The sequence below is a fragment of the Schistocerca serialis genome, chromosome 3, assembly GCF_023864345.2.
Source record: "Schistocerca serialis cubense isolate TAMUIC-IGC-003099 chromosome 3, iqSchSeri2.2, whole genome shotgun sequence".
Taxonomy (NCBI): Eukaryota; Metazoa; Arthropoda; class Insecta; order Orthoptera; family Acrididae; genus Schistocerca; species Schistocerca serialis.
Window position 1 is genome coordinate 255152299 of NC_064640.1, and position 25451 is coordinate 255177749.

At 38.1% G+C, this 25451-nt stretch overlaps 1 protein-coding gene across 1 annotated transcript in view; it reads right to left on the reverse strand.

The window, feature by feature from the left end:
- Nucleotides 1-4621: 4621 nt before the first annotated feature.
- Nucleotides 4622-25451, reverse strand: part of LOC126470017 (tetratricopeptide repeat protein 7B-like) — a gene marked incomplete in the record, with an annotated part of 205659 nt that continues 184829 nt past the window's right edge. Inside the window, 2 exon segments of the mRNA XM_050097494.1 lie at nucleotides 4622-5532; nucleotides 24748-24839. Coding sequence (XP_049953451.1) covers nucleotides 5400-5532; nucleotides 24748-24839 — 225 coding nt within the window.

Here is a 25451-nt window from a genome sequence, read left to right on the forward strand (position 1 = left end):
TGCCCTTAAGTGAAAGGCCCTCCCTTTGATACAGCTCTTTAATAGTGTTACGTGCGACACGGGTACCTGCTGTGTTAGTAGTTTATACGGGAGGCCCTCGTGCCACACTGAGTCACTGCCTCTCAGGCCATATTTATAAATGGGCACAGCAGACGACCTAGGGAACACCTGCTGTCATCCACTCTGTGTCCCAGTAGTAGCCTCTAAACAGCCACTTTCTTGGACACACAATATTTTATAACATTGTTGTGTATTAATTTAGAGTCTTCATAATTTTTGTATGAACATAGTTAAGTATGTTCTAATCACAGAAGTAGTTTTAGCTCACCTGCATATAAACTTTGCCGTCTACAATTTTTAGAACGGAACTGACACTAGTACATGACCTTTGAACTACAACTTTGAGACACCTTGTATTGATTGTTATTTACATCACAGTCTTGAAACTTGTTATAGTTCTGTTATTTATTGGATTTCATCATGTGCTGTTATCAAAAGTTTCTACCATTAATATAAATAATACTTAATCTGACTACAAATAAGTACATTTTTGTTCCAAATTTAGTTTTCTGTAAATTACTTGAAGACAATTAGAGGTAGTTTAATGGGGTCACATACTTCAGATTTTCATATCAAACTGATGCTGCATACGAATTTTCATCTTTATAAGTCTAATATTTAGTGCCTTCAACTTTTCTTAAAAACGTGGATTATGGCCAAAATATTGCTTTAATCAAGCTGAGACTTGTACCAGTGAATTTTGACATACATTTGCACATTATGACTGATTTTTGGCTTTAGAGCTTTGTTATTTAGCACCACTAGTTTTTTATTTAAAATGAAGTATTTAGGGAAAGATATTCATCCAATCAGTCTAAGATTTGACAATTTAAACATTAATACACTGAAGCATATGTTGACAAAGTTTGGGAAAGAAACTTTAATTTTTAATTTCATTCTTAAATTATGGTGCAATGCTTGTATGCTATGCACAGGTGCATTATGGTGACATGGCGTTGGTAACAGTGAAATGGGGTAAGTCCCGGCACTCTCGCTCAGCTCTGTACCTCTCAAATGATACAGCACTTGTTTCGCCCCAAGGCTTACCTAAAATAGTTCTTTCTACACAACATTCATGAATGCAACAGCATAGTGACACCAGCCACAACAGACTGTAAGATGGCTGTCAAAGTATGGTTGTACATAGAGCTGCTGTTTAAAAATAAATAATCCCAAGATTGCTTTATACTCCATGTTACAACTGATTTGAAAGGTGCCCTGCACAAGAGCCAGAGTAACCTCCTTGGTGTATAGTCTGCTCATTTTCTTTGTGACTAAGCTGGACAAGAAGAGTGGGGCTCCTATTCTTCAGTTTGCTGACAAACTACAACATGCACGGGAATGATACCTGTGAAAATCAGCTGTAATGTTTCCACTTCCAGAATATGTCCATCATGAAATTCTAACAGCTATCCACACAACACTATTTCCTATCAAGTGAAATATCAGATGAACCACTTACTGTAACTTGAAAGCCATAAACTTTTTCTCCAAGAAACAGCTTAGCAACCGGTTGCCAATTTGTCAAACAGCATCTGGACTACAACCCTTACTGGATTACTATCTCATTAAAAAACTCCTTAGTTTATTTAATTCCTGCAAGTCTTCCGCACTTCAGTTTATGCTACGTCCTGATGTAGGGCCTCCACTTTATAATTTTTTTTTTCAGTGCAAAAGTTAATATGCTGTAGCTTTTAAATTTAAGAGCTAGTATATTAAGGGGGGATATTCTGGGAGGGAGAGTGGGATGGGCGGGAGGGGGGGGGGGGAGGGGGGAGAGAGAGAGAGAGAGAGAGAGAGAGAGAGAGAGAGAGAGAGAGAGAGAGACCTAGGAATGACTTTTGACTAATTATATTAGGTTTCTTTGTTTGGACAAGAAAAAATACTTGCTTTCAACAATAACACCCAAACTTGAATAGAATGGAGGGAAATGCAGGATATTTCAGGTGATACAAGCACTATGTCCTATATATTGCATAAAGGCCAGTATCTGTGAGGCGGACTCCGATCGCTGCATTAAAAAAACTTATTGCCCAAAATTTACTTATAGTTAATATTAATTTTTTTTAAATGCATATTTAGCAATTTGTTGACATATATTTAATATACTATTTCAATCAACATGAACACAAATTTTTGAAATTTCGGTAGCATAGGCTGACTAGCACATATCATAACTAGATGGGACAAGCTCTTTTGTTGTTTTTGCGCAACACCCACATGTGTCTGAAAAATTTACTATCACCTTTACAAATTAAGTTGGGTAACAAAATAGTATGTGAAAGCCCTATCCAAAGATTGCAATTTTTTTTTAAGTCCAAACATTTGAAAACTGATGTTTGATTTTAACTGTAAATTGAAAATAGTTTAGTTATCACCTGAGGAGGTCGTTACTAAGTTCTTAGGCAGCAAAAAAGATCTATTTTGTTGTAGCCAACAAGGGGGAAAAGTTCAAATAAGGCTGTTTGACGAGTCATAAGATTCACTTTTTGAATAATCACCGCGACTTTTTGGCTAAAGTTTGGGTGACATCAGTGAGGTAGAAGGTGAGTACTTTCATCACAATATCAAAATGATGAAAATAAAACACAGGGCTGTTGTAACACCAATACGAGAGAAGAGTACTGTCAGTCACTTCACGATTAATCGGAAAAAGAGCAATATTAGATGTTTTAAAGAAGAGAGAGAGGAAATATAGGATGAACATTAATGAAACAGACAAACTGCAGGGATGGATTCCTGACTGGCAATGGAGGAAAAAAGATAACATGAGCACGTGTCCGGTAATGCATTGTTGCCATGGTGGATGGCACTGATGACTGCAAGTTCCCCTGACCATGTACTGTGTGTTCCTTGTGTGTTGCAGGCTGTGTGATTGACACAGCACACTGTAAGCACCTGAATGGCCCAGTATTCACGTCAGGGACAAGCCGAAATGGTGTTTGTGTACGGCCAAGCAGATCGAAATGGTCAAGAGGCAGCATGGATATACCAAAATGAGTACCCTCACAGACACCAATCACATCACATAACATTTCAAGCCCTTTTTATGGATTTGTGTGACCCTGGATCCTTTCAGACAGATGAATGTGCAGGGAGGAGGTAGATTGTGCGTACACCAGATGTCAAGGACCAGGTTCTACAGGATATTGAGATGAACCCTAGAACATGCTCCAGGCAATGGTCCATCAACATGGTGTAAGCCAAAGTATGATTATGTGTAGCCTGCATAACATGTATGTGTGAATGTATGCATTGCATCCCATGGAGGCCACTTAGAACATCTGTTGAGACGTGGATGTGATGTAGCTCTGAACTGTGTTCCGGCACAATTTGTTGTCATGTCTTTTTGCGAACACATGTTCATAGAACTTTTTTTTCTCCATTTCCAGTCAGGAATTCGTCCCTGCAGTTTGTTGGTTTTATTAATGTTCACCCTGCATAAGCAAATGGACATACAGTTCCTATGTAATGAAGATGTGTTTTCATGTGTATAGAGTAATAAATTCTTTTACTCAACCAGAAATATTTTCATTCTAGTTACAAGTATTTTGCTGGTTTTATTGCTTATAATGAAATCTGATTGTGACAAAACTGCATGCATATGATAAGGGAAAGAGGGGGGAGGGCCACTGAGGTCAATCACGAATTTGGAGCCCAAAAGCAACACAATTTGAATAGAACAGCTCACAACAATAAGATTGGAAGAAATTTTATCTTTGTCACTCATCATTTAAACTGTCAGTGGGTCAAAAGGGAGTTCAAAAAACCGGAGAGAAAAAAATAAATAAATAAATAAATGCCCACCAACACAAAGTGACGCACAAAATAAAATTCTAAATGTAACGTGTAATAATTTACTTTTGATGATTGCTCAGAATTTATAAACAAATTTTAGTTACAACTAATAGCACGTCTAGTGCAAAAGACAAAAGTGTTTACTTTTGCTGTTAAATTTGCATGTATTCCACTTTTAGCATGAGTGATGTCAAAGACCAATATGTTCATTGATAACGCATTTACGCCACTTTGCTATTTAGTAGTGTGTAAATGGCCAGCATGCCACGAATCATGTGAACATTGCCTCTACACTACCTTGCTCTAAATAATTTCAATAAAAATCATCCCGCTGCTCAGTGGGGTGTGGAACCAACAAAATAACTAAATAGCACAAATAATCCCATTTCATCGCACATAGTTTGATGCCAGTTATTCAACAATAGTTATGGGTACAATGGTACAAAAATTTTTCTTTTTATTCCAAAAAACATGAAGGAATCAATAATTTAACATTTTGTTTCGTATTACTGCACAAGATGAAGCAGACCGCTCAGACAAAAAGGTAGACAAATTAAAATGTAAGGATAAAAGGGATTCATAATGCAGTTTCTACATGGCAGTAACTCAACACTTTTTAGCCTTCACAAGTCGCACTATTAAATACCTCTGACTAGAAACATCAGCTACAGGTACACACATATAAAATGAAACATATGTTTAAATAGAAACTTAACAGTTCATCTTTTATTTACATATTTTACAAAACAGATGATCCGGTTAACAACAATTTTTATACTTTTACAAACAAGTTGTAAACAAAACAGCAGATTATTTTACATATAATTTATAGGAATAAATAACTGTACATACAATCAACAGAGTATTATAAACAGTATAACTTGCTGAATAACCCATTCAAAAATGGGTAGGACTATGTACACATGTACATGACAGGAAATTGAATATTGCGTATTGTACACTGCAGAAGTTTGACACAAAATATGTTTAAGAGAATTTAACAAGTTCTCTCATATCGAATTAACACAACAACTTTCTTTTCCATTTATCAGGAAGTCACCACAATATTTTCAAATACCCATAAGACAACTAGAAAGGAGATACTAGTGGTGGTATAGTCAGACATTCATGGCATGCAGTTGAAGAAACTAGTAAAATTTTTCACCATTGTACCAGCTATAATGTAGCACATAATGAACTTCAGTATTGTAAATTCTGTCATCATTCTTGCAGTACTTTTACTACATAGTTATGACTTGTTTTGCAAGCTTTGAACCTTGACAGATATGAGTCAAAGTGTTGCACTAGCACATCAGCTGTCACGGATATTCTGTTTAAAATAATCATCTTACAATGGATTTACATGTACTATATCACAAACAAATACATTGACACCAGCTGAAACCATTTATCAAAATCCCCAACAGCATTGTCATGCCATCACTGTTTATATATAATAGTCAGGGAAAGCTTTATGTAATATACATTTCAGCAAAATAACATGTTATTGCCTATCACATATTCTATGTTGTTCATAATTGTCATTCAAAAGTCAATGGTATTGAAGAATATGGTAAAATTGGATTAGTTGTTTCCACTTCTAAGGCAGTAGCCATGGAATCACTTGCTGAATCAAACTCATTCATTGATTCCAGAACACAGCCCAAATTGTACCTGAAACAAAACCACACAGGAAGACTGTGAGACCTCCATTGTAAAACTCTTTTCTATGGAATTTTTGTGCAATGGGAAGTTGACTGAAGTACTTCACAAGTGAAATAAACAAAGTCATTGAAAACATACAAAATAGCAGTAACAAAATGAAATGTATTATTATATCACCAACATAATAACACAAGCATAGAACATATGTGAATATAAACTTTTTGTGAAACTTTAGAACCACCCACTATTCATTTAAATACTACACCTTCTGGAAAAAAAAGAGCAATCAATTGTTCAAGACTTACTGAGAGAAAGAAAAATAAGAGGAGGAAACCACTAGCAAGCATGGGAAACACCCACTAATAGGCAGTAAAGGTTCTCTCTGCTCCCCGCAGAGATGATACAGATAAAGGCCACAAATATGTTTCAAGAATGTTTAACTGTGCAAATTTTAAAATAATATTACAGAAATTACAGTATTATAATGTCATAGGCTAGTCTTCAAATTAGTTATTGTGGTGTATTTCTGAAAGAAAATAAAATGTCAATATCAAAGACTCCTGAATTGCATCTTAATTACTATTCAATTGTTTATGTTATTACCCTGAGGTTCAAACTTAAGAACCCGTCCCCCCCCCCCCCCCCCCCCCCCCCCCCCCCCTCCCTTTCCATGTGTATATTTATGGCTTTTCATCAGAGACTAGTAGCTGCTACATTTGTTTTGACTATAGATGATACAAAAATAGCAATAAATATCTAACAAATTACAGTTTCCTAAAGAGCTACTAATTAAAATTTCATGGAAATTAATGAAGTATTTTAGCCCATTCACTGCAAACTAACTTTAAAAAAACTTCCGGATGGTATTCACAACTTGGAAAAAGCTTACACCCACAAGACACATACAATACAAGGTCATACACATAGAAAAGATACAAAGCATTACATTCTTGAGACTACAGCTAAATGATCAATTCAGTTTGCAGGAGCACATCACTGCACTGCTGAAATACCAAAACAAATCATCATTTGCAATGTAAATGAGGTCAGATATAAGTATTGGGGGGGGGGGGGGGGGGTGGTAATCACGCTGCTATACTTTCTTTCATTTCATTCGGTGCTTTATGATGACATAATTTAGGGCAATTCTTCAAATCAAGGGAAAAAATGTGTAATATGAAACATTTATTTTGTGCCTTCAACAATGTTCTGCAAAAGCCTTTACCGAAAACTGGGTATACTAACTGGTGCTTCACAATGTATTCACTCCTCAATGAAATTTGTCACAAATAATACACCTCGTGTTTTAGTCAAAAGGTGGGATAAGAAAATTGGAAGCAATCTAAATGCATACTTGAAAGAAATTATTTTAGTCAAAAACATTGTCCATAATTTGGGAACACACATTTGCCAGCAACCACTTGTAGGTTAGTATGCTTGAGGAGACCTAAGTCAATGCTGACTAGGTCACAAATAGTGTCACCATACCAAAACAATATCAACACCTGGTGCCAGTCTCTGGTACTTTTGTTTGACAGATATTCTGTGCCTGAAACACATCAACATAATTTTAAAAAATTAACAACAGGTGAAGAATTCATTTAAGAGAACAATTCAGCATCTGCCAAAGTCTCCTCAAATTCCTGTCATGGACACAGACCTTCCATTACATTCAAGAGGAACTTACTCCATTAACAAATTTATTATGAGAACTAGTTAATGTATCAAAGTCTTGTAGTAAAAGTCTGCAGATTTTTCTTTCTTTCTTTCTTTCTTTGCATAATTTTATATCAGGTCAATCCAGTTTTTTTCCAGTGAGCAGATTCCATTCCTCAACAGTCATCCTGGAAAATCTGCAAAATACTCATCTGTGGTTGCCATAACTCCATCAGACTCTAAAAGACATTTGTGGTCAGAACAGGTTTACGAACAGAAATGGGCGAAAGTCAGAGGATGCTACATCTGGACAACAGCGATCAAGTTCCAACAATTCACACTAAAACTTCTGTAGCCAAAGCACATTGTGAGCAAGTGTCCAAGCCATTTTTTCTTTAGCAAATTTGACTCCTATTCTCATATTTTCATGCAGCTGATGTGGAAGACTTGGGTAATATTCACCAATTACTGTATTGCCCTTTGCAAGGCAATTAATAAGAATTCAGTTTTCACCCCCCCCCCCCTCCCAAAAAAAACATTAGTTTTGCATAGGTATCAAAAATGTTAATTGTCTTGTTCTTGCTTTTTGACGCACTGTACTACCAAAAACATTTCTTACTCACTGGTTTGTCTTCATTTCGTAAAGCCTAAGATCAATGACTGAGAACAAGCTGTGTGCTGCACTGAAAATGGGAGGATTACTTTAAAGAGAGAACAATTCAAAATCCCCAAGCAACTGCCCAATACGGGGAACCCTACCACATTGTCCATAACTGCCCAACAGGGGGGTAGTTGCATTAAAATCCTTAATGAGGAGGAAGGGTTGAGGGAGTAGCTGTATCAGGTTGATCAAGTCAGGGTTCTGTGTTTCCATAGGATAGTGATCAGCAGAAAAATGGATTTCTTTCAGAATAGCATGGGAATAGTTGTTGAATTTCAGGAAAGAGGCAGTAATATCCAATAAAATTTTACTGATAATTACACTGGGGATAACCTGGGGGAACAAAATAGGCATTGTGAATCACGTGAGTTTTCACTCACCACCAACTGGTTGTGATTGCCTGACTGCTGGAATCACCTTCATTCCTAGTTATGAAGATTTGTCCAGTTCAGGATCAGGAACACAGGAAGAGTGGGCAGTTTGACAGCCCACAGACTGATGTTTCTTAACCTGCTGGCTGTTATAAGGCTGAGTGTGTCCACTGTTCCAAGAGGTGGGTTCCCCAGATGGAGGTGTGTCCACCATAGGATGCCACAAAGGAGCAAGATTTCTCTAGCTGAAGATGGAAGATTGTAGTCTTCGTTGTTGGTAAGAGGGAAGGAAATTATTTTTTTAATGTCCCGTTGACAATGAGGTCATTAGAGACAGATCACAAGCTTGGATTAGGGAAGGCCGGAGAAGGAAAGTGGCAGTGCCATTTTGAAGAAGCCATTCCGGCTTTTGCCTTATGCAATTTCGGAAAATCACAGAAAACTTAAATCAATATGACCATATGTGAGTTTAAACCAATCACTAGTAAAAGATGGTATGATAAAATGGCAAATTCCACTTCAGATAAAGGGTGTTTCTTCATGGCACTGCAAGGAGTTACTGCCATCTGGATAAACAACAAGGTTTATTTCCGTGGTGGTGGTGATAATAACAGTAACAACAACAATAATAATTCTTTCATTCATGCGATCAGGCCCAGTGGACCACGCGCCACCACAGTTAGAGCTCTCCATCTGTCTCCAGTTTTCTGTGATTCCCAGCTGCAACAAATCTTCTCTCACTCCATCGATACACTTCTTTCTAGGTGTTCCCACTGATCTACTGCCTGAGGGGATCCAGTCCATTGCAATTTTGGGCCACTTTGTTGCCTCCATTCTAACTCCATGTCCAGCTCATTGCAGTCGTTTAATTCTCATCACTCCAAAGATGTTAGGCTTCTTGTACAACTCTTCTAATTCTGTGTTATGGCGTCTTCTCCATTCTCCAGTAGTCTGATCTTGGACTGGTCCATATATTTTCCTGAGGACCTTCCTTTCAAATGTAAGCAGTCGGTTGAGGTCTTTTTTTTCGAGTGCTCCAGGTTTGAGAACCATAAAGTACTACTGGTATCATTAATGTCTTATACAACCATAGCTTTAGTTGTGAGAGAAAAAATTGATCCAAGATATTTGAACTCTTTCACATGTTTATATCTGGTGTGTTTCACAATTAAATCTACCACAGTATCTTCTTCCTGTTCATTCAAAGCCTCAAAATCAGTTATCAGTGCTATCTTGAAAGTTCTTCTTATATTATCTCTAATCGGACTCTCCTGGTCATATCAAGTGACTGCATTCTTTTGTACTCCCTGGTTCTCCATATTGTTTTCATCCTTCCCCTGACAAGGAGGTGGTGTGATCCACATTCGTCACCACTTGCCGTCTTGACATTTTGTATCCACTTCTTTATTCTCATCTCTACAATCAGGTGGTCAATTTGGTTCACTGTCTTCCCACCTGGAGACACCCAGGTTCCTTTATATGCTCTCTTTCTGTCAAAATCAGTACTACTTATAAACAAGCCTTTTGCAGTCACAGAGCTAACCAGCCTAGTGCTGTTATCACTGCTCACATTATGTAAACTGTGCTTTCCGATGGTCCCCATGAAGGCTGCTTCTTTCCCTGTTTTCGCATTAAAATCTCCAACGATAATTTTGAAATGTTCACTTGGTACATTGTTTAAAACTGTTTCTAATTCCCCGTAGAAAAGATTTTTTTTTTTGATCTCATCACTTTCTTTGGTTGGAGCACAACAATGTATATATGTGAGTTAGTGTTTTTCAGTTTCTATGGTTAGGGGTGAGGTCTAGGGTTGATTGATTTAAAATCTATGAGAGTGGTTTGCTTCTGAGGCTCACTGAACATGACACAGATTTCCAGTTCTGTAATTCTGGTTTCTGTCCACCTTGTCTCTTGCAGAGCAAGTAGATCTATTTGACACTTCTTTTTAGCACTGATGTACGAAAATCAATTAAAGGTCTCTTATTCTTGGCCTTCTCATTCTGCTTGTAAATGGGACACAAGGTGATTTGTCATGCTGCGTATGTCCAAATTTCCCCACAGGTGTTTCATTGGAACATTGAGATGAGTTACGTTAAAAATGGAGGTCTTAAAGATCTGCATATTTGGTGACACATAGGGCTTAATGTCACAGCTGTAAACCATTATCTACACCTTTCCTGGGAGTGTGGTCCCTCAGAAACTACACTCCTGGAAATTGAAATAAGAACACCGTGAATTCATTGTCCCAGGAAGGGGAAACTTTATTGACACATTCCTGGGGTCAGATACATCACACGATCACACTGACAGAACCACAGGCACATAGACACAGGCAACAGAGCATGCACAATGTCGGCACTAGTACAGTGTATATCCACCTTTCGCAGCAATGCAGGCTGCTATTCTCCCATGGAGACAATCGTAGAGATGCTGGATGTAGTCCTGTGGAATGGCTTGCCATGCCATTTCCACCTGGCGCCTCAGTTGGACCAGCGTTCTTGCTGGACGTGCAGACCGCATGAGACGACGCTTCATACAGTCCCAAACATGCTCAATGGGGGACAGATACGGAGGTCTTGCTGGCCAGGGTAGTTGACTTACACCTTCTAGAGCACGTTGGGTGGCACGGGATACATGCGGACGTGCATTGTCCTGTTGGAACAGCAAGTTCCCTTGCCGGTCCAGGAATGGTAGAACGATGGGTTCGATGACGGTTTGGATGTACCGTGCACTATTCAGTGTCCCCTCGACGATCACCAGTGGTGTACGGCCAGTGTAGGAGATCGCTCCCCACACCATGATGCCGGGTGTTGGCCCTGTGTGGCTCGGTCGTATGCAGTCCTGATTGTGGCGCTCACCTGCACGGCGCCAAACACGCATACGACCATCATTGGCACCAAGGCAGAAGCGACTCTCATCGCTGAAGACGACACGTCTCCATTCGTCCCTCCATTCACGCCTGTCGCGACACCACTGGAGGCGGGCTGCACGATGTTGGGGCGTGAGCGGAAGACGGCCTAACGGTGTGCGGGACCGTAGCCCAGCTTCATGGAGACGGTTGCGAATGGTCCTCGCCGATACCCCAGGAGCAACAGTGTCCCTAATTTGCTGGGAAGTGGCGGTGCGGTCCCCTACGGCACTGCGTAGGATCCTACGGTCTTGGCGTGCATCCGTGCGTCGCTGCGGTCCGGTCCCAGGTCGATGGGCACGTGCACCTTCCGCCGACCACTGGCGACAACATCGATGTACTGTGGAGACCTCACGCCCCACGTGTTGAGCAATTCGGCGGTACGTCCACCCGGCCTCCCGCATGCGCACTATACGCCCTCGCTCAAAGTCCGTCAACTGCACATACGGTTCACGTCCACGCTGTCGCGGCATGCTACCAGTGTTAAAGACTGCGATGGAGCTCCGTATGCCACGGCAAACTGGCTGACACTGACGGCGGCGGTGCACAAATGCTGCGCAGCTGGCGCCATTCTACGGCCAACACCGCGGTTCCTGGTGTGTCCGCTGTGCCGTGCGTGTGATCATTGCTTGTACAGCCCTCTCACAGTGTCCGGAGCAAGTATGGTGGGTCTGACACACCGGTGTCAATGTGTTCTTTTTTCCATTTCCAGGAGTGTATAATAAATGCTGCCATGTCAACTCATCTTATCTATGGACTACTACTAGATAGGGTTGATGAACTGAAACCATCAACCCCCACTGTTCCAGGTTGGCATGTAGGTCTTCACGTGACTGTAACATCATAGAAAGCACTGTTGAAAGATATTGCCCTGACATTTGTTTAAACTTCTGTGGGGAGTAGAAGAAAGTGGAATATTAACCAAAGAAGTACACACAAGTAATCCTTAAAGCTGAGTGGAGTCCACTCTCATGATGAGGAACGAGCCACTCCACGCCTTTTGCAGTTCTGCCATCTCTTCAAACTACTGATCTTTCCCAATAAGAATTGAAGTTTCCTCAATAGAAATATCTCACCATCCATTCATATTTTATACTAACTACATATTACAGCAAATAGGGTTCTCCATGCTGACACCACTGCCTCGCTTCATATAGCATAGCCATAGTTGGGAACATCCCAGGGTTGTGTTGGTCAGTCTCACAGTAAGAGTTCTGACCTTGAAGCGATTTGGGGGGGGGGGGGGGGGGAGCAGAAATCTCTCAACTGCTGGTCTGTGTAACTTTGAGTCTCTTCACGGGCGACTGTCCAGCCTTTTGTCACCCACAGGCGACTCTCTCCATGGGCACTACCTGACATAGTGAGTGTTGCTCTGAGTCCTACTACCCCAAAGGGGTGTGGTGGGGGGGGGGGGGGCACATACTCTTTAGCATTTGAAGAGAGAATGCAGCTGAGTCACCAGCAATGCTATCCCTGTGTTCTCAGGAGGGTGGTTTGGGTTGGGAGGGGGTGGGGTGGGGGGTAGGGGGTGGGGGGAGGGGTGCTACAATGCTACAACTTTGCAGGTATATGGCAATCCAGTAACGTAGGAATGGCTACATGTTGGGTTTTGGGTCTGGCAGGTAATCTGCTTGAAGTGTTAGAATGGTTTGCACCCTAACAGGTGCTTATATACTGTGCTGAGTACCCCTTCCCTGCTCAATTTGTACTTTGAAGAAATTTGGAAATGGTTAGAGGTAACACATGGACAAGGACCAAAAGATGTTAACAAATGTAGGAAATAATGTAAGGGTTTACAAGAATAACTCAAGATGAGACCAAAGTGAGAGCCAGGTCATCACAGGAGACTGGACAAAGACAGAGTGACTGAAGAAATTGAATTGAAGGTGGTGGGAATTACAATACAGGAAAGTGCAATGGACTGGGGCCTCTTCCTTGCCATATGTGTAACCATACAAGATTCGTGGATCCCTCAGGGTATAAATTGTGCAACATTTAAGTATTTTAATCAATCAATGCTGTAGCTACTCTGACATTGTGCCACAATCATAGGTCTTTGTCCCTAACAGCACTACACTATAATATGCTATGTCCTGGCCATAGTTCTAATAACTCTCTCACCGTAACCATCAGAAAAAGTTTTCATAACATGAGGAGAAACCCTCACAAGTGCCCCATAATTACACACACACCATCATCATCATTTCAAAATTTGAATTTTTAGGTGAAATATCAACCTTCTGAAATTAAAACAGGTGCGAGGCAGGGGTATGAACTGTCTCCATTATTATTCAATTAAGTTTACGAGGACGTAGTATAAGAATGGAGAAAAACAGCATGAGAAGAGGGAATAAGTAAAGTGAAACACAGAAGAAGGGAAGGGAACCTTGAAACTAAGTGCTTAGCTTTTGCTGATATTTGGCAATCTTAGTAGAGACCCTATAAGATGCAACAAAGCACAGACCCATTCCCTGTGAGGTAGCACAAAAAGCTGGATTACAAACTACATTTGGGGAAAATTTTATATATATATGCATGATCAACATTAAAGGTGAACCAAAATATATGGAATCAAAATATCGAAAAATAAAGTCCCACAATTTAAATACTTGGGATGTAAATGTCATTCCACATCACAAAGAATATGTACCAGAAACATCCTCATCTATTAACAAAAACTGACACATCATAATACGATGATCAAAACGAGGTGTCTTTACACCTCAGAATATCTGACCATAGACACAACAAAATAGTTAAATAATTTCAAGAAAGAAAGAAGAAAATTTTGGGCTCAAAGTATGAAAATGGGGTTTGGAAACTGAGAAGCAACGAGAAGATGTACAAAAAAAACCAAAAATATAACAGATACAATGAGCAAGCAAAGGATTACATTTTATAGCCACTTAAAAACAATGGATAACTCACGCCTGACAAAATAAATAAATAAATTCAACGTCTTTGACAAAACTTCGAAAACCCAAATTTTATGGTTTACAGAAGTTAATAAAGAGCTTTAGGAGATCAAAATAACAAAGATTTAGAAAACAGACATGAATTTAGGGAAAAGCTACAACAGGTCATGGGTTTTCGAGAAAAAAATACAAAAGAAAGAGGGACAAGGACAGAAGAAATATGATAAAATGGATAGCAAGAATTAAGAAAACATGACAAAAAAGAGAAAAAGAATGTGCTGACATAAATCAGCTGTTTGACATGGTCCTAAGTTGGTCAAATTCTAACAACAATAACAATAATAAAAAGAGAAATAATTAATTAATTCTGATCTGTTACACCAGGATAATGACATATCAGACGGTGCTTGTTCAGTCAACACAACTGCATTACAAACTCAGAGGTATTCTTAGAATTTTGTTGTGGTTGTCTTCAGTTCCATAAGAGGAGGAAAACAATTACATTAAGTATACCAGTTATTTGACAAGCTTTAAACCAATGGCTACAACTACATTCACATCATGAATAGAGCACAGCTAATGAAGGCCCAAAGAGCTGAAAATTCTGTCATTGCTTTTATAGCAGCTAAAACGGAAAAAAAGATAGATCAATTACAAAGTCAAAGATAAAAGCAGTTTCAATTTATGTGAAAAATGACCCACTTGCAATCAAAAAGTTTAACAACAGTAAACTCCAATATGTTTGATGCAGCATACACATTGTTAGCCAAGAATCTATGGGGACCTTATCTCACATAATCTTGCATCAGCTTATTCACATTTCTTCATTGCAGTAAAAGTGGGTATAATTCTAATCCACTGAATGGCTCAATTTATTATTCATTTCAGACAAAATAAGAGACTTGCATACACTATTTGTGTAATAAGACCTTGATATGAACCTCTTCTCAGTCATTCTTTTATGACAGTACTAGTTGCTGTAAAATACATGCAATTTACAGAACAACACATATTCATTAAAATACTTAGCAATAAGTAAAACTTGTACCCATGAAAGTATAAGTGCTGTGAGCTAATCACTAAACTAATTGTTAAATACAGAACCCGTATAGTGGCCATCATTTCAGTAGCATATCAGACAATAAAATTTATAATGAAGTTATGTGAAGAATTAATTTCAGTATCACAACAACAAACTCTGTAGTCACTTTAGTGAGAACAATGTTTATTATTGAAACTGATCCCAACCACAAGAGATTGTTGGTTTCATATTCACCTTGAGGATTTCTTTTGCAACCTTCATTGTGTAAACTTATTGTTTATGTCATATACGTACAGACAGAAAGACATCCACACAGAGTAATTTCTTATGTGATGCAAAACTGCCCCTAGGATCTAACATTATGAACTGATGTTAAAAAATTGTGGTAGTTTAGCATCATGGAAAGTAGTATCTGGACAACCTCCACTCATTCCAGGTCTGCCTGCCCACCTGTAGCATCACATTTATATTCCCAGATGTAGTTATGGGGGTGTTGCAAATCATCATTATATACTTTAGACATTCGTGTCAGTATTTTGACTTCCTTTTCACATGCTTTGGTCTCTGCTTTACACCTTTTTGAGCTCACTTTTTTGGTCATTTGCATGGTTTTCTTGCACAGTTCGCTCTCTTAATTTGAAAATTTATATCAATTGTAGATCAAGGAATCTCTCTGTGGAAGTTCGCATTTTGTATCACTGCAGTATTGTTTTCTTTTCACTTGTCTTCCTCTGTTTTGGGGGTACAGTCAATGACAGCATTCTAAAGAAAATATGTTTTAAGTGTTATCTAATTGTAATGTTTACAGTATACCAACTGATGATGCTTTTTTAATAAACTAAATTAATTAGAGGGGAGGGAGGGAGGGTGAGTGCTTTCCAGTTTGTAGTTTGCTTATGAAAGCAAAACATAAACAACAGCAACAGCTGCTGAAGAGGAGAGTCATCCTAATTTTGCATCCTGCTCTTAATTTATGGTATTGGGTTGCAGATGTTGCGCCTCTGATTGTTATTTGTAACTACACTTTAGTCCTTTAGCATTAGTTACAAAACTGGGAATAAAACTCGTTTCCTTGTTCTTTCAGCGTATCAGCCATCCACCAACTCAGTGGCTGTCAGTGTCACACCTCTAATGCGCAAGCTGAGCTCACTGAGTCAAGAAACAGATTAATACTTCATCATTTTGATTAAATATTCTGAAGGATTCTCATTTAAAGTGTGACCCCAAGTTAGTAAAGTTAAGATTTGAACCCAGGAAGGTTGTTCAACATGAAGGTATAACAGATCTCATCCTTTTTGTTGCCAATTATTTGTTTTCACCATCACTATGTTGGTGAGAGAAGACTGAATGTAGCACCTCACTAGCTCAGTGATAACACTGTCACTTTGTGAAGTGAAGGCTAAGTTAGCAGCTGGTTCCATTCTCACAGTCTCACTGAAGACCTAGTACACTCCACCAGCTTTTTACCTAATCTCTGACCAGGCAAATCTTTAGAAAACGTCTCCATCATAAGACTTCTTGCAACTTCTATTCAGTACTGCTAGAATTGAAGGTGAAAAATTTATGAAATTGCAGAATTTTACACTTATCAGTACCTGTCACTTTTCTGCTTCTGTGGATATAGTTATCAGTTTTTTGTGAATACAAAATTTGAGTGATTAATGGGAGGCACTGAGTAATTTGTCAACCAGATTTCCTTATGTGCCTACTCCCAATGCCAACCAGATTTCCATACTTTTGTGGTAGTCCTGAAATTCTACTGAGGTATGACACAAGACTACCTGTAGGCTCAGATTTTTCGGGGGTTTCAAGCACACAGATTTCACTAATTCATGAAGTTGCGGGCATGCTGCTGTTACAGATACTTTTATTAAAACAAAAATGTACTTCCATCATAAGATTGTAATGGTAAGCTGTAATTCATCTGCTACACCATCTTTTGTTAGCTTATTGAACATAACAGATAAGCTCAAGAAATCAACAATATACCATTTCACATTACCTACAAGAGACTGACAATGCTCAGGTAGGTTTTCAATCCCTAGCTTGCAGTCCATTTTTGTCCAGAAATGAATTTTCTTGATGGCTGTTTCTCTTAGATTGCACCTGCGAAGTGTCTCAATTGTTGGCAACAAATGCCAGCTGTGATGGACACACCCTGTGAAACAATTCATAGTATGCACCACACTGTGCCACTGGATGGATAGCATTATCTTTGTGGAGGGACACTGACTTTTGCTTGAGGGAGACTGTTTTGTTAGAGCATAGCCATTAATTTCCATTTTATGACATTAGTACAGAGGCATCATATCTTATCACCAATAACAATATTGGTTAGGAGTTCTCAATAAGCTAACTGATGACATTCAAGCAAACGTGAAGAGATGGCCAACTAAACATTTTTTTGCTCTGAATTAAGAGCAAGCAACAGCCAAACACCCACTGAATGCAAATGTCACAGAAAAGTTAAAATAGTTGCAATTCATCAAATCTGCCAGTTATCAGCTATTCCAACTGGATAAAAACTTTTAAATGTTCTTCTTTAAAGCATGTTGGTCTTCCTGAATGAGAAGACTCATTCACATCTAAACATTGCTCCTTGATATGAGAACACCATCTGCTAATGTGATTTTTGTGATGGCAGTAGTCCTACATCTCACATAAAAAATAAAAACTGACAGCTACACTAACAGAAACCAGCGAGTCAATAAACCAAACAAATATGCAATGGACTTATGCCCCTACAATTCATTTTTGACTATGACTGCAAGTTACAGACTTCACTACTCCTCAAGTTGTAAGCTGCATCAAGCAATGATCACACCCTGTTGTTGCTCATACATTAGGGATGGGAATTTGTCTTTCTTGAGAGCGAATGTCACCAAAGATTTGAAAATCTCAAAACATATCAATTGTGTTGCCCTCTCCTGATCAGGTATGTAAATCAAATCAATCCATTACTAGTATAAAAAATACCCTCATCAAGGGGTGCAGGTATCTGATTAATCCACAAAGCTACTATCTGCAGCTGTCAGTCTGAAATATGGTTTTTACACCTGCAAAATGAACAGTAACAAGCAACAATAATTTGTATCAATGTGCATCTTTAAACAGCTGTATTTTCGGTTGATTTGCTGGAACATCCGTTCCAAGTTAATAAGAAAACAGTAGTTTATTTATAAAAAGAAATATCATAGAGCTAAGTTCAGTGTGGCGGTATTCAGAAACAAAGGCACTAATTGTTTTTCACTGAATTGCCTTTCTGTGAAATTATCCTACGATTTGTCTTTGCTCTGTACCTGGCATTCAAAAGCATACATGCTTATGTGTGTGTAATGTCCCGATGCAGGTGACATCAATAATGCCTTCCCTTTCCTTTATTTTCCTCCCCTCTCTGCCCACCTTCAGTTTACTTATAACACAAATTCTTAGCTTCATAAAAAGCAAAGGTGGACAAAACAGTTTTTATACCATGGCCATTAAGACCAAATAAAATAAATAATATAAGATCATAGTTTGTTGAGTTATTAATGAATCCCACAAAATTTTTCTGTATCATAAGTGTTATTTAGAGTTCACTGATTATTCTCTTATTTTTAACTTTACACCTAGCACATTTAGACATGTGGCCCAAACACATACATCAGTTCCATCCACAAAGTAAAGAGGTGAATCAGTGCTTGAAATATTGACATACTGAAGGTAAATGTTTGTGGGTGCAAAAACAACCAGGTTTGGATTTGAAATAATGTTATATGAAGTACCGTACAATCACAAAAACCCTACCATCACCGTATAGTGACAGATCCTTTAAAACTAGAAATAATATAAATTAAATTTCAGAATTTAGCTGCAATAGGTTTGATTTCACAACCATAACATTAGCATTTCAAATGGCAGCAACAATTACATGCACAGTTTACTTATATTTCAGTCCTTACCATACATCACACTATTCACCTTCATAAAATTTTAATTTTATATGTATATATTTTCACTTAACTTGCTGCTGTGATAATAAGATTTCTTGCAGTTTTAAGTACATCTGCTATATACAAAGAAATTGTTCCCTTGGCACCGAATTATTCAAATAGTTTTATCTGCCTCAATTTGTTTTGGAAGTCAACACATTTCTGTACATTGTATTGTTTGGCTAAATTTTAGTGCAAAAGGTACAGTATTATTCCTGCAGCTACACATGTTTGACAGATCTAAATTAAGAAATAATCAAACTCAATCAGATTTCAGAGGGTGCAAATCTATTTGACAGTTCTGCCAATTAGGCAATACTGATTACTGATAACATCAGTCACATGATTACTTGATGATATCAGAGTATTTGATAATCTTTGCTGGCCTCTTTGAACATTAAATACCTAAATGTATATACCAGTATTTCAGGAACTACTTTGTACAAACTTGAGGATGTTGATATCTTCTGACATGACAATCATAACAGAGGAGAGGATGCTCTCATGGAGTGATATGTGGTTCCTGTTTACTGATATGTAGGGATCAAAGTACTGTTACGAACCGTTGAGGAAAGTGCACTGGTCACTGACATCACCATAAATGCTGACAATATTTTCACCATAGTTACTAGGAATTTTAGAGTATAAGATACGACAAAAACAAATTCGGGTTTATCCATCAAACAACAATGACAATTGTTGCACCAGACTGGCAACAATCAAGATTGTTTTTATGATGTTGAAAGGTAAGTTGTCATGAATAAGGAAAGCTTCCATTACACAACGAAGTCCTAAGAAAGTGACCAAATGACATAATAAGACAATAGGATCAAAGCTCATACTTCTAAAAGTGTGAAGCACAAAATTAGCAGAACAGAACGTTTTGCCTGATAAAATTTAACCTCCATTATCAATTTTGGAATCAAGCATGCAGAAATTTAGATTTGAAATCCTATCCATTCAGATGTTCAAAAGACTACAAATAATGAAAAGAAGGTAACTATATATATATATATATATATATATATATATATATATATATAGAGAGAGAGAGAGAGAGAGAGAGAGAGAGAGAGAGAGAGAGAGAGAGAGAGAGAGAGAGAGGGGGGGTGGGGGGGGGGGAGGGGGACATTCCACGTGGGAAAAATATATCTAAAAACAAAGATGATGTGACTTACCAAACGAAAGCGCTGGCAGGTCGATAGACACACAAACAAACACAAACATACACACAAAATTCTAGCTTTCGCAACCAACGGTTGCTTCGTCAGAAAAGAGGGAAGGACGAAGCAACCATTGGCTCTGTGTGTGTGTGTGTGTGTGTGTGTGTGTGTGTGTGTGTGTGTGTGTGTTTTGTGGGATTAGAAGCATGTGGTGTACTGGGCAGTAAATATACGTTACTATTTGCAAAAACTTCGACACCATTAAGAATAGCTATGACCAAAACAAACTTTATGTCATGGATTACATACATAACACTACATAAGTAATAAGGATTACAAAACTATACATGATACCTGTTTAAATAATCCAATATGGTATAAAGCCACCATGTGCTGCAATCGGATCTTCTAAGTATCATGTCACAGATTTGGAAAGTGAACACACACATCCTTGATCCACATTGTTTTTATGCAAGCCCACAAAACATCAACAGTTATTGCTGGGGGCTAGTGAGAAATAAACTGCTGACTTATTATATCCTATATAGCTACAACACAAAATATGTGAGGTCAGTTTGCAAGCAAGGGACTAGTGTACGGAGACAAATACTTTCAGTACTACAGGAGCAACTAGATAAAACAACGAGTTGCAGTGTACCATTCTCCTGGGTGAAACAGCAGTGGCAAGTTACTTTGAGTGTGGTAATTACTAATTTCATGACTAAAGTAATGATAATGCTCAGTCCTAGTCACATTACACTGAGAGTCTGCATCCTATTTCATTGTTTTTTGTTTATTTACTACTACTTTGCCTGTGGAGTCTAGCTGATAAGTTTCAGCTGAGAGTAATGGGTGCATTTTACAATTTTATATGCACATCAAACGTACAGTAAAAGGAAACAAGATTTATTTTACAGGCATATATCAAGTTATTACAAATTTTCTATTTCAATGTAACAGCTAATATTCAATTTGACATTTAATGCTCACTGATCCTGTATTTACATTTCTCTGTGTACTTCCTTAATTGATTTTGGTAGCTTATTAAACAATCTTTTGCCTGCTTTATCGCGAGCACTCATTGTCAATTCCAGATTTCGCTGTGTTGTGTAGTAATTCTCCTTTCCTTTTGTTGCGTGGTTACGTATGTCTTTATTTAGGAGGTGTTTATCACTTCCTCTCACTGCTATAATATTCTGATGTATATGCAGTGACTACAGTGTCACAATTTTATGGTGTCAACAGCTTGTCAACAAGTTTGTTTGGGTAGTATTTTGGCTATACACCTTATTGCTCTTTTCTGAATTTGAATATTGTGTTTAAGCAGCTATCTTGTGCACTTCACCATATTTGAACTGAGTAGGACAGATGCAGGAACACAAATTCATGGTAGTTTGTCTTGAACACTTTATCATTCACAACTTTTGCCATTTTGTGCACGAGGCAAAATCTGCTGCAGCAGTTATCACTGGACATTGTTATCATATTAGCTAGTTACAAATATAATAATTACCAGAGCACACAAAATTAATATTGCTCATTTACCCTTTAAGACAAAGTGGAAAATGTTGTATATGCAGACACAAGATAAATGTATAAACATCCAGCTTTTTTTCATTTTCAGGAGTATGCAAAATACTGGAAGATTAAAAAAACAATAAAATTTTAATTACACATTATAATTTTTGATGTGGCATATTCTAATGATTCAAATCTAGAATTAAACATCTACGAGGACAGCTCAGTTATACAAGTGCTAGTATACTGTTTCCTAAATGTGCTACACAAAAGCACTAGTATCAAGAATAAAGAGACGTTTGTGTTTAGCAGTTTGCAAAAGGTGAATATCTAATCACAGTTCAACTGTAATACCAAAGTGATAACAGAATTTTTAAATACCTAAACAAATTTAAAGCACTGGCTATCTTTGTAAATGGAAGAGTATCAAATTAACAACATACATGTTTAAGTGTGGGAGTCATTCATGGATAGCTGTAAAAAAACTGGCTAAACGATACTCTCCTCCAACTGCTGGATCAGTTGAAAGGGACTGGAATACAATTCTATTTCTGCAATTTCTGTATTTTGCTATTTAAAAATGCTTGTGCATCCATGTCTGTCCATTCACATGTGTGCATGCATGCATGCATGAGTACCTCTTCTCTCAGCTGATCTATACCACTTACAAAGGAATAATGCAAAGTCGTTTGTGGAATATAGATAATTTAAGGAGCAATAATAAAAACTCACTGAACAGCTGAGGTCTGGAGTTGTTGACAGTTCATAAACAAGACAGAACTTTTCTAGCTTTTAAATGAATCCTTATTCACAAGCAGATAACTCTGAGGAAGGACTCATCCACAAGCTAATAAACTATAAACGTTACCAGTCAATGTTCACTCAAATTTCACTTGCTAGCTAGACCAGTTTTGACTTCTGGAGATTTACAATATCCTACATAATGCTTTTTGGCCAATGGCTATGCAAAAACCTTGTTTGAGTGAACATCTCCTCAAGGATCCTTCTATGGAAGATGTCCGATACAGCCACCATCCAAGAAGTATTACGGGCTATTGAAAATGACTTAATAGACAAAATTGGTATATACACTAAACACAGCTTGTGTTAACACTAAGTGATAACCTTAGAAGTCAATGTAATGATCCAACAGAAGCTCTCTGCCAACAACATGGAAAATACTCTAAAAAGCACCACTAAGCAATTATTCATACCGGACAAGAAGATATTGGTAGATGTGATGCAAGTGTACAGACAAGCAAATGATTACAATTTCACAAAAATTGAATGATTTATTGTAGAGAATGAGATTCACAAACTGAGCATGTCAATAATGCATTGGTCCACTTCTGGTCCTTACACAAGCAGTTATTCAGCTTGGCATTGACTGACAGAGGTGTTGGACTTCCTCCCAAGGAATATTGTGTCAAATTCTGTCTAATTGGTATGTTAGCATCAAGATCCTGAGATGGTTGGAGGGCCCTTCCTGTAATGCTCCAAATTTTCTCAATTGCAGAGAGATTTGGCGACCTTGCTGCTCAAGGTAAGGTTTGCAAGCACAAAGATTAGCAGTTTAAACTCTCGCCGTGAGTGGGCAGGCATTATCTTGCTGAAACGTAAGCTGAGGATGCCTTACCACGAAGAACGATAAAATGGGGCGTAAAATGTCATTGATGTACCACAGTGCTGTAAGGGTCCCACGGATGACAACTAAACAGGTCCTGCTAGAAAAAGATATGGCACTCCAGGCCATTTCTCCTTACTGTTTAGCCTTATGGTGGGCAACAGTCAAGTTGGTATCCCACCACTGTCCGGTACATCTCCAGACACACCTTTACTGGTCATCAAGCCCCAATTTGAAGTGGGACTCATCATTGAAGAGAATTTTACTCCATTCACTGAGATATTAGGCTGAAGACTTGTCTGCTGATGCCCCAGAGAGGTGGGCTATAAAACTGACTGTCACCCTACAACCTGGAGAGATAGTGTGGTAAGCCATTCCTTTTCATAGTAGGACCTCTTTGGTTGTCATCTGCGGCACCCTTACAGCACAGCAGTACGTCAGTGATATTCTATGCCCTGTTTTGTTGACCTTATGTCTATCCATCCAAGGCTTCCATTCCAGCAACATAATGCCTGGCCACACGACGCTAGAGTTTCTACTGCTTGTCTTCATGCTTGTCAAACCGTAACTTGGCCGTCAAGGTCACCAGATCTCTCTTCAATAGAGAACTTTTGAAACATTATGGGCAATGGCCTCCAACTATTTCAGGATTCTGGCAATCTAACGCGAAATGTTTGGCACAATATCCCTCAGGAGGACATCCAACAACTCTATCAATTATTGCCAAGCCAACTGCTTGCTTAAGGGCAACAGGTGGATCAACAGATTACTGACTTGCTCAGTTTGTGAAGCTCTGTATCTTGAATAAATCATCCAATTTTTCTCAAATTGTAATCATTTGTTTATCTGTACATGTACATCACATCTGCCGATTTCCATCCTATTCGCATAATTTCTTTGTGGTGTCTCCTTTTCTTTTTTTTTCAGCGAGATGTTACATTTACTCAAGAAATTATTTAAACAAGACTGAAGTAGTTATATCACTCACTGTACTCCAGTCAGTCTGCTTAGTATCCTGGTAGTGAGCACATGTAAGAACATAGCTTGCAGCACCTGACGATGTTGTCTATGATGGTTTTCAAATTATTGTGAACAAAAATGGAACCGTCAATTCGGCTGAAAACAATCACACTAAGAAAACCTCGGAAACTGCACATCATCACTGTTGCTGAATACCATGTCAATTCGGTTTCTACTTTTATCAATTCTATTTCTATTTTTATCAGATTTCTTTCTTTTTCAAAACAAATTTGAATGAAATTTTAATTGGAAGTCACAGCTCATCTTTTACTTCTTTCTTTATTTAACACTCACTATGGACCAAAAACTGATGACAGGGACTTTGAAATGTTAGACTGAGCCGAAAGTCTATACAGAAAACAATATGGAACATACCATGTCTGGTACGATGATGGATCAATTCTGGCAGCATCTCTCAGTGTTTTCTCTGCTAATCTCTGATTTCCCAAATAATGGTAAACTAGTCCCTGTATATAAACAAAGAATGACATATAATAAAATAGTGTTGAAATCTCACTAAAATTTTAAGAAGAAATTGTTACAGTTTTGATTCACAATCCAGCATACTGTTACTGACAATTAATATAGGTGCAAGTAAATTTGCAGTGTTAACAATGTGAAAAAAATGCTTTACAAATTATGCTATTTCTCCTATTGATAATGTATTTGAAAACCTAACCTGCAGCAGAACACAATTTAATTAGTAACATAAATCCCAAAAGCTGAACGCTTATAGTCAGAAATTTATAATCTGGCGATCTTGTGAAAGTTGTTTATGACTTGTGGCAGTACTCTCTACAGTAAAACAAAGAATGTTTAACTCCATTTCTTTCAATGTTGAATGACAGCATACAATGACACTTTTCCTACAATATCAAAGTAATTAAGTGACAATAATAATAAAAATATATTTAAAATCTAAATCCATACAGAAAATGTCACAGGTTTTGGTGCTTCCCTGTAGAGAAGTACAGAGAGATGCAAGAACAAATGATTAAAAACTGAAATCGTCAAGGTTTACATCAAAAGATAGTAAGCTTTGCTGGACTTTTGTTTTGCCATGATCTCAGGCCTTTGGT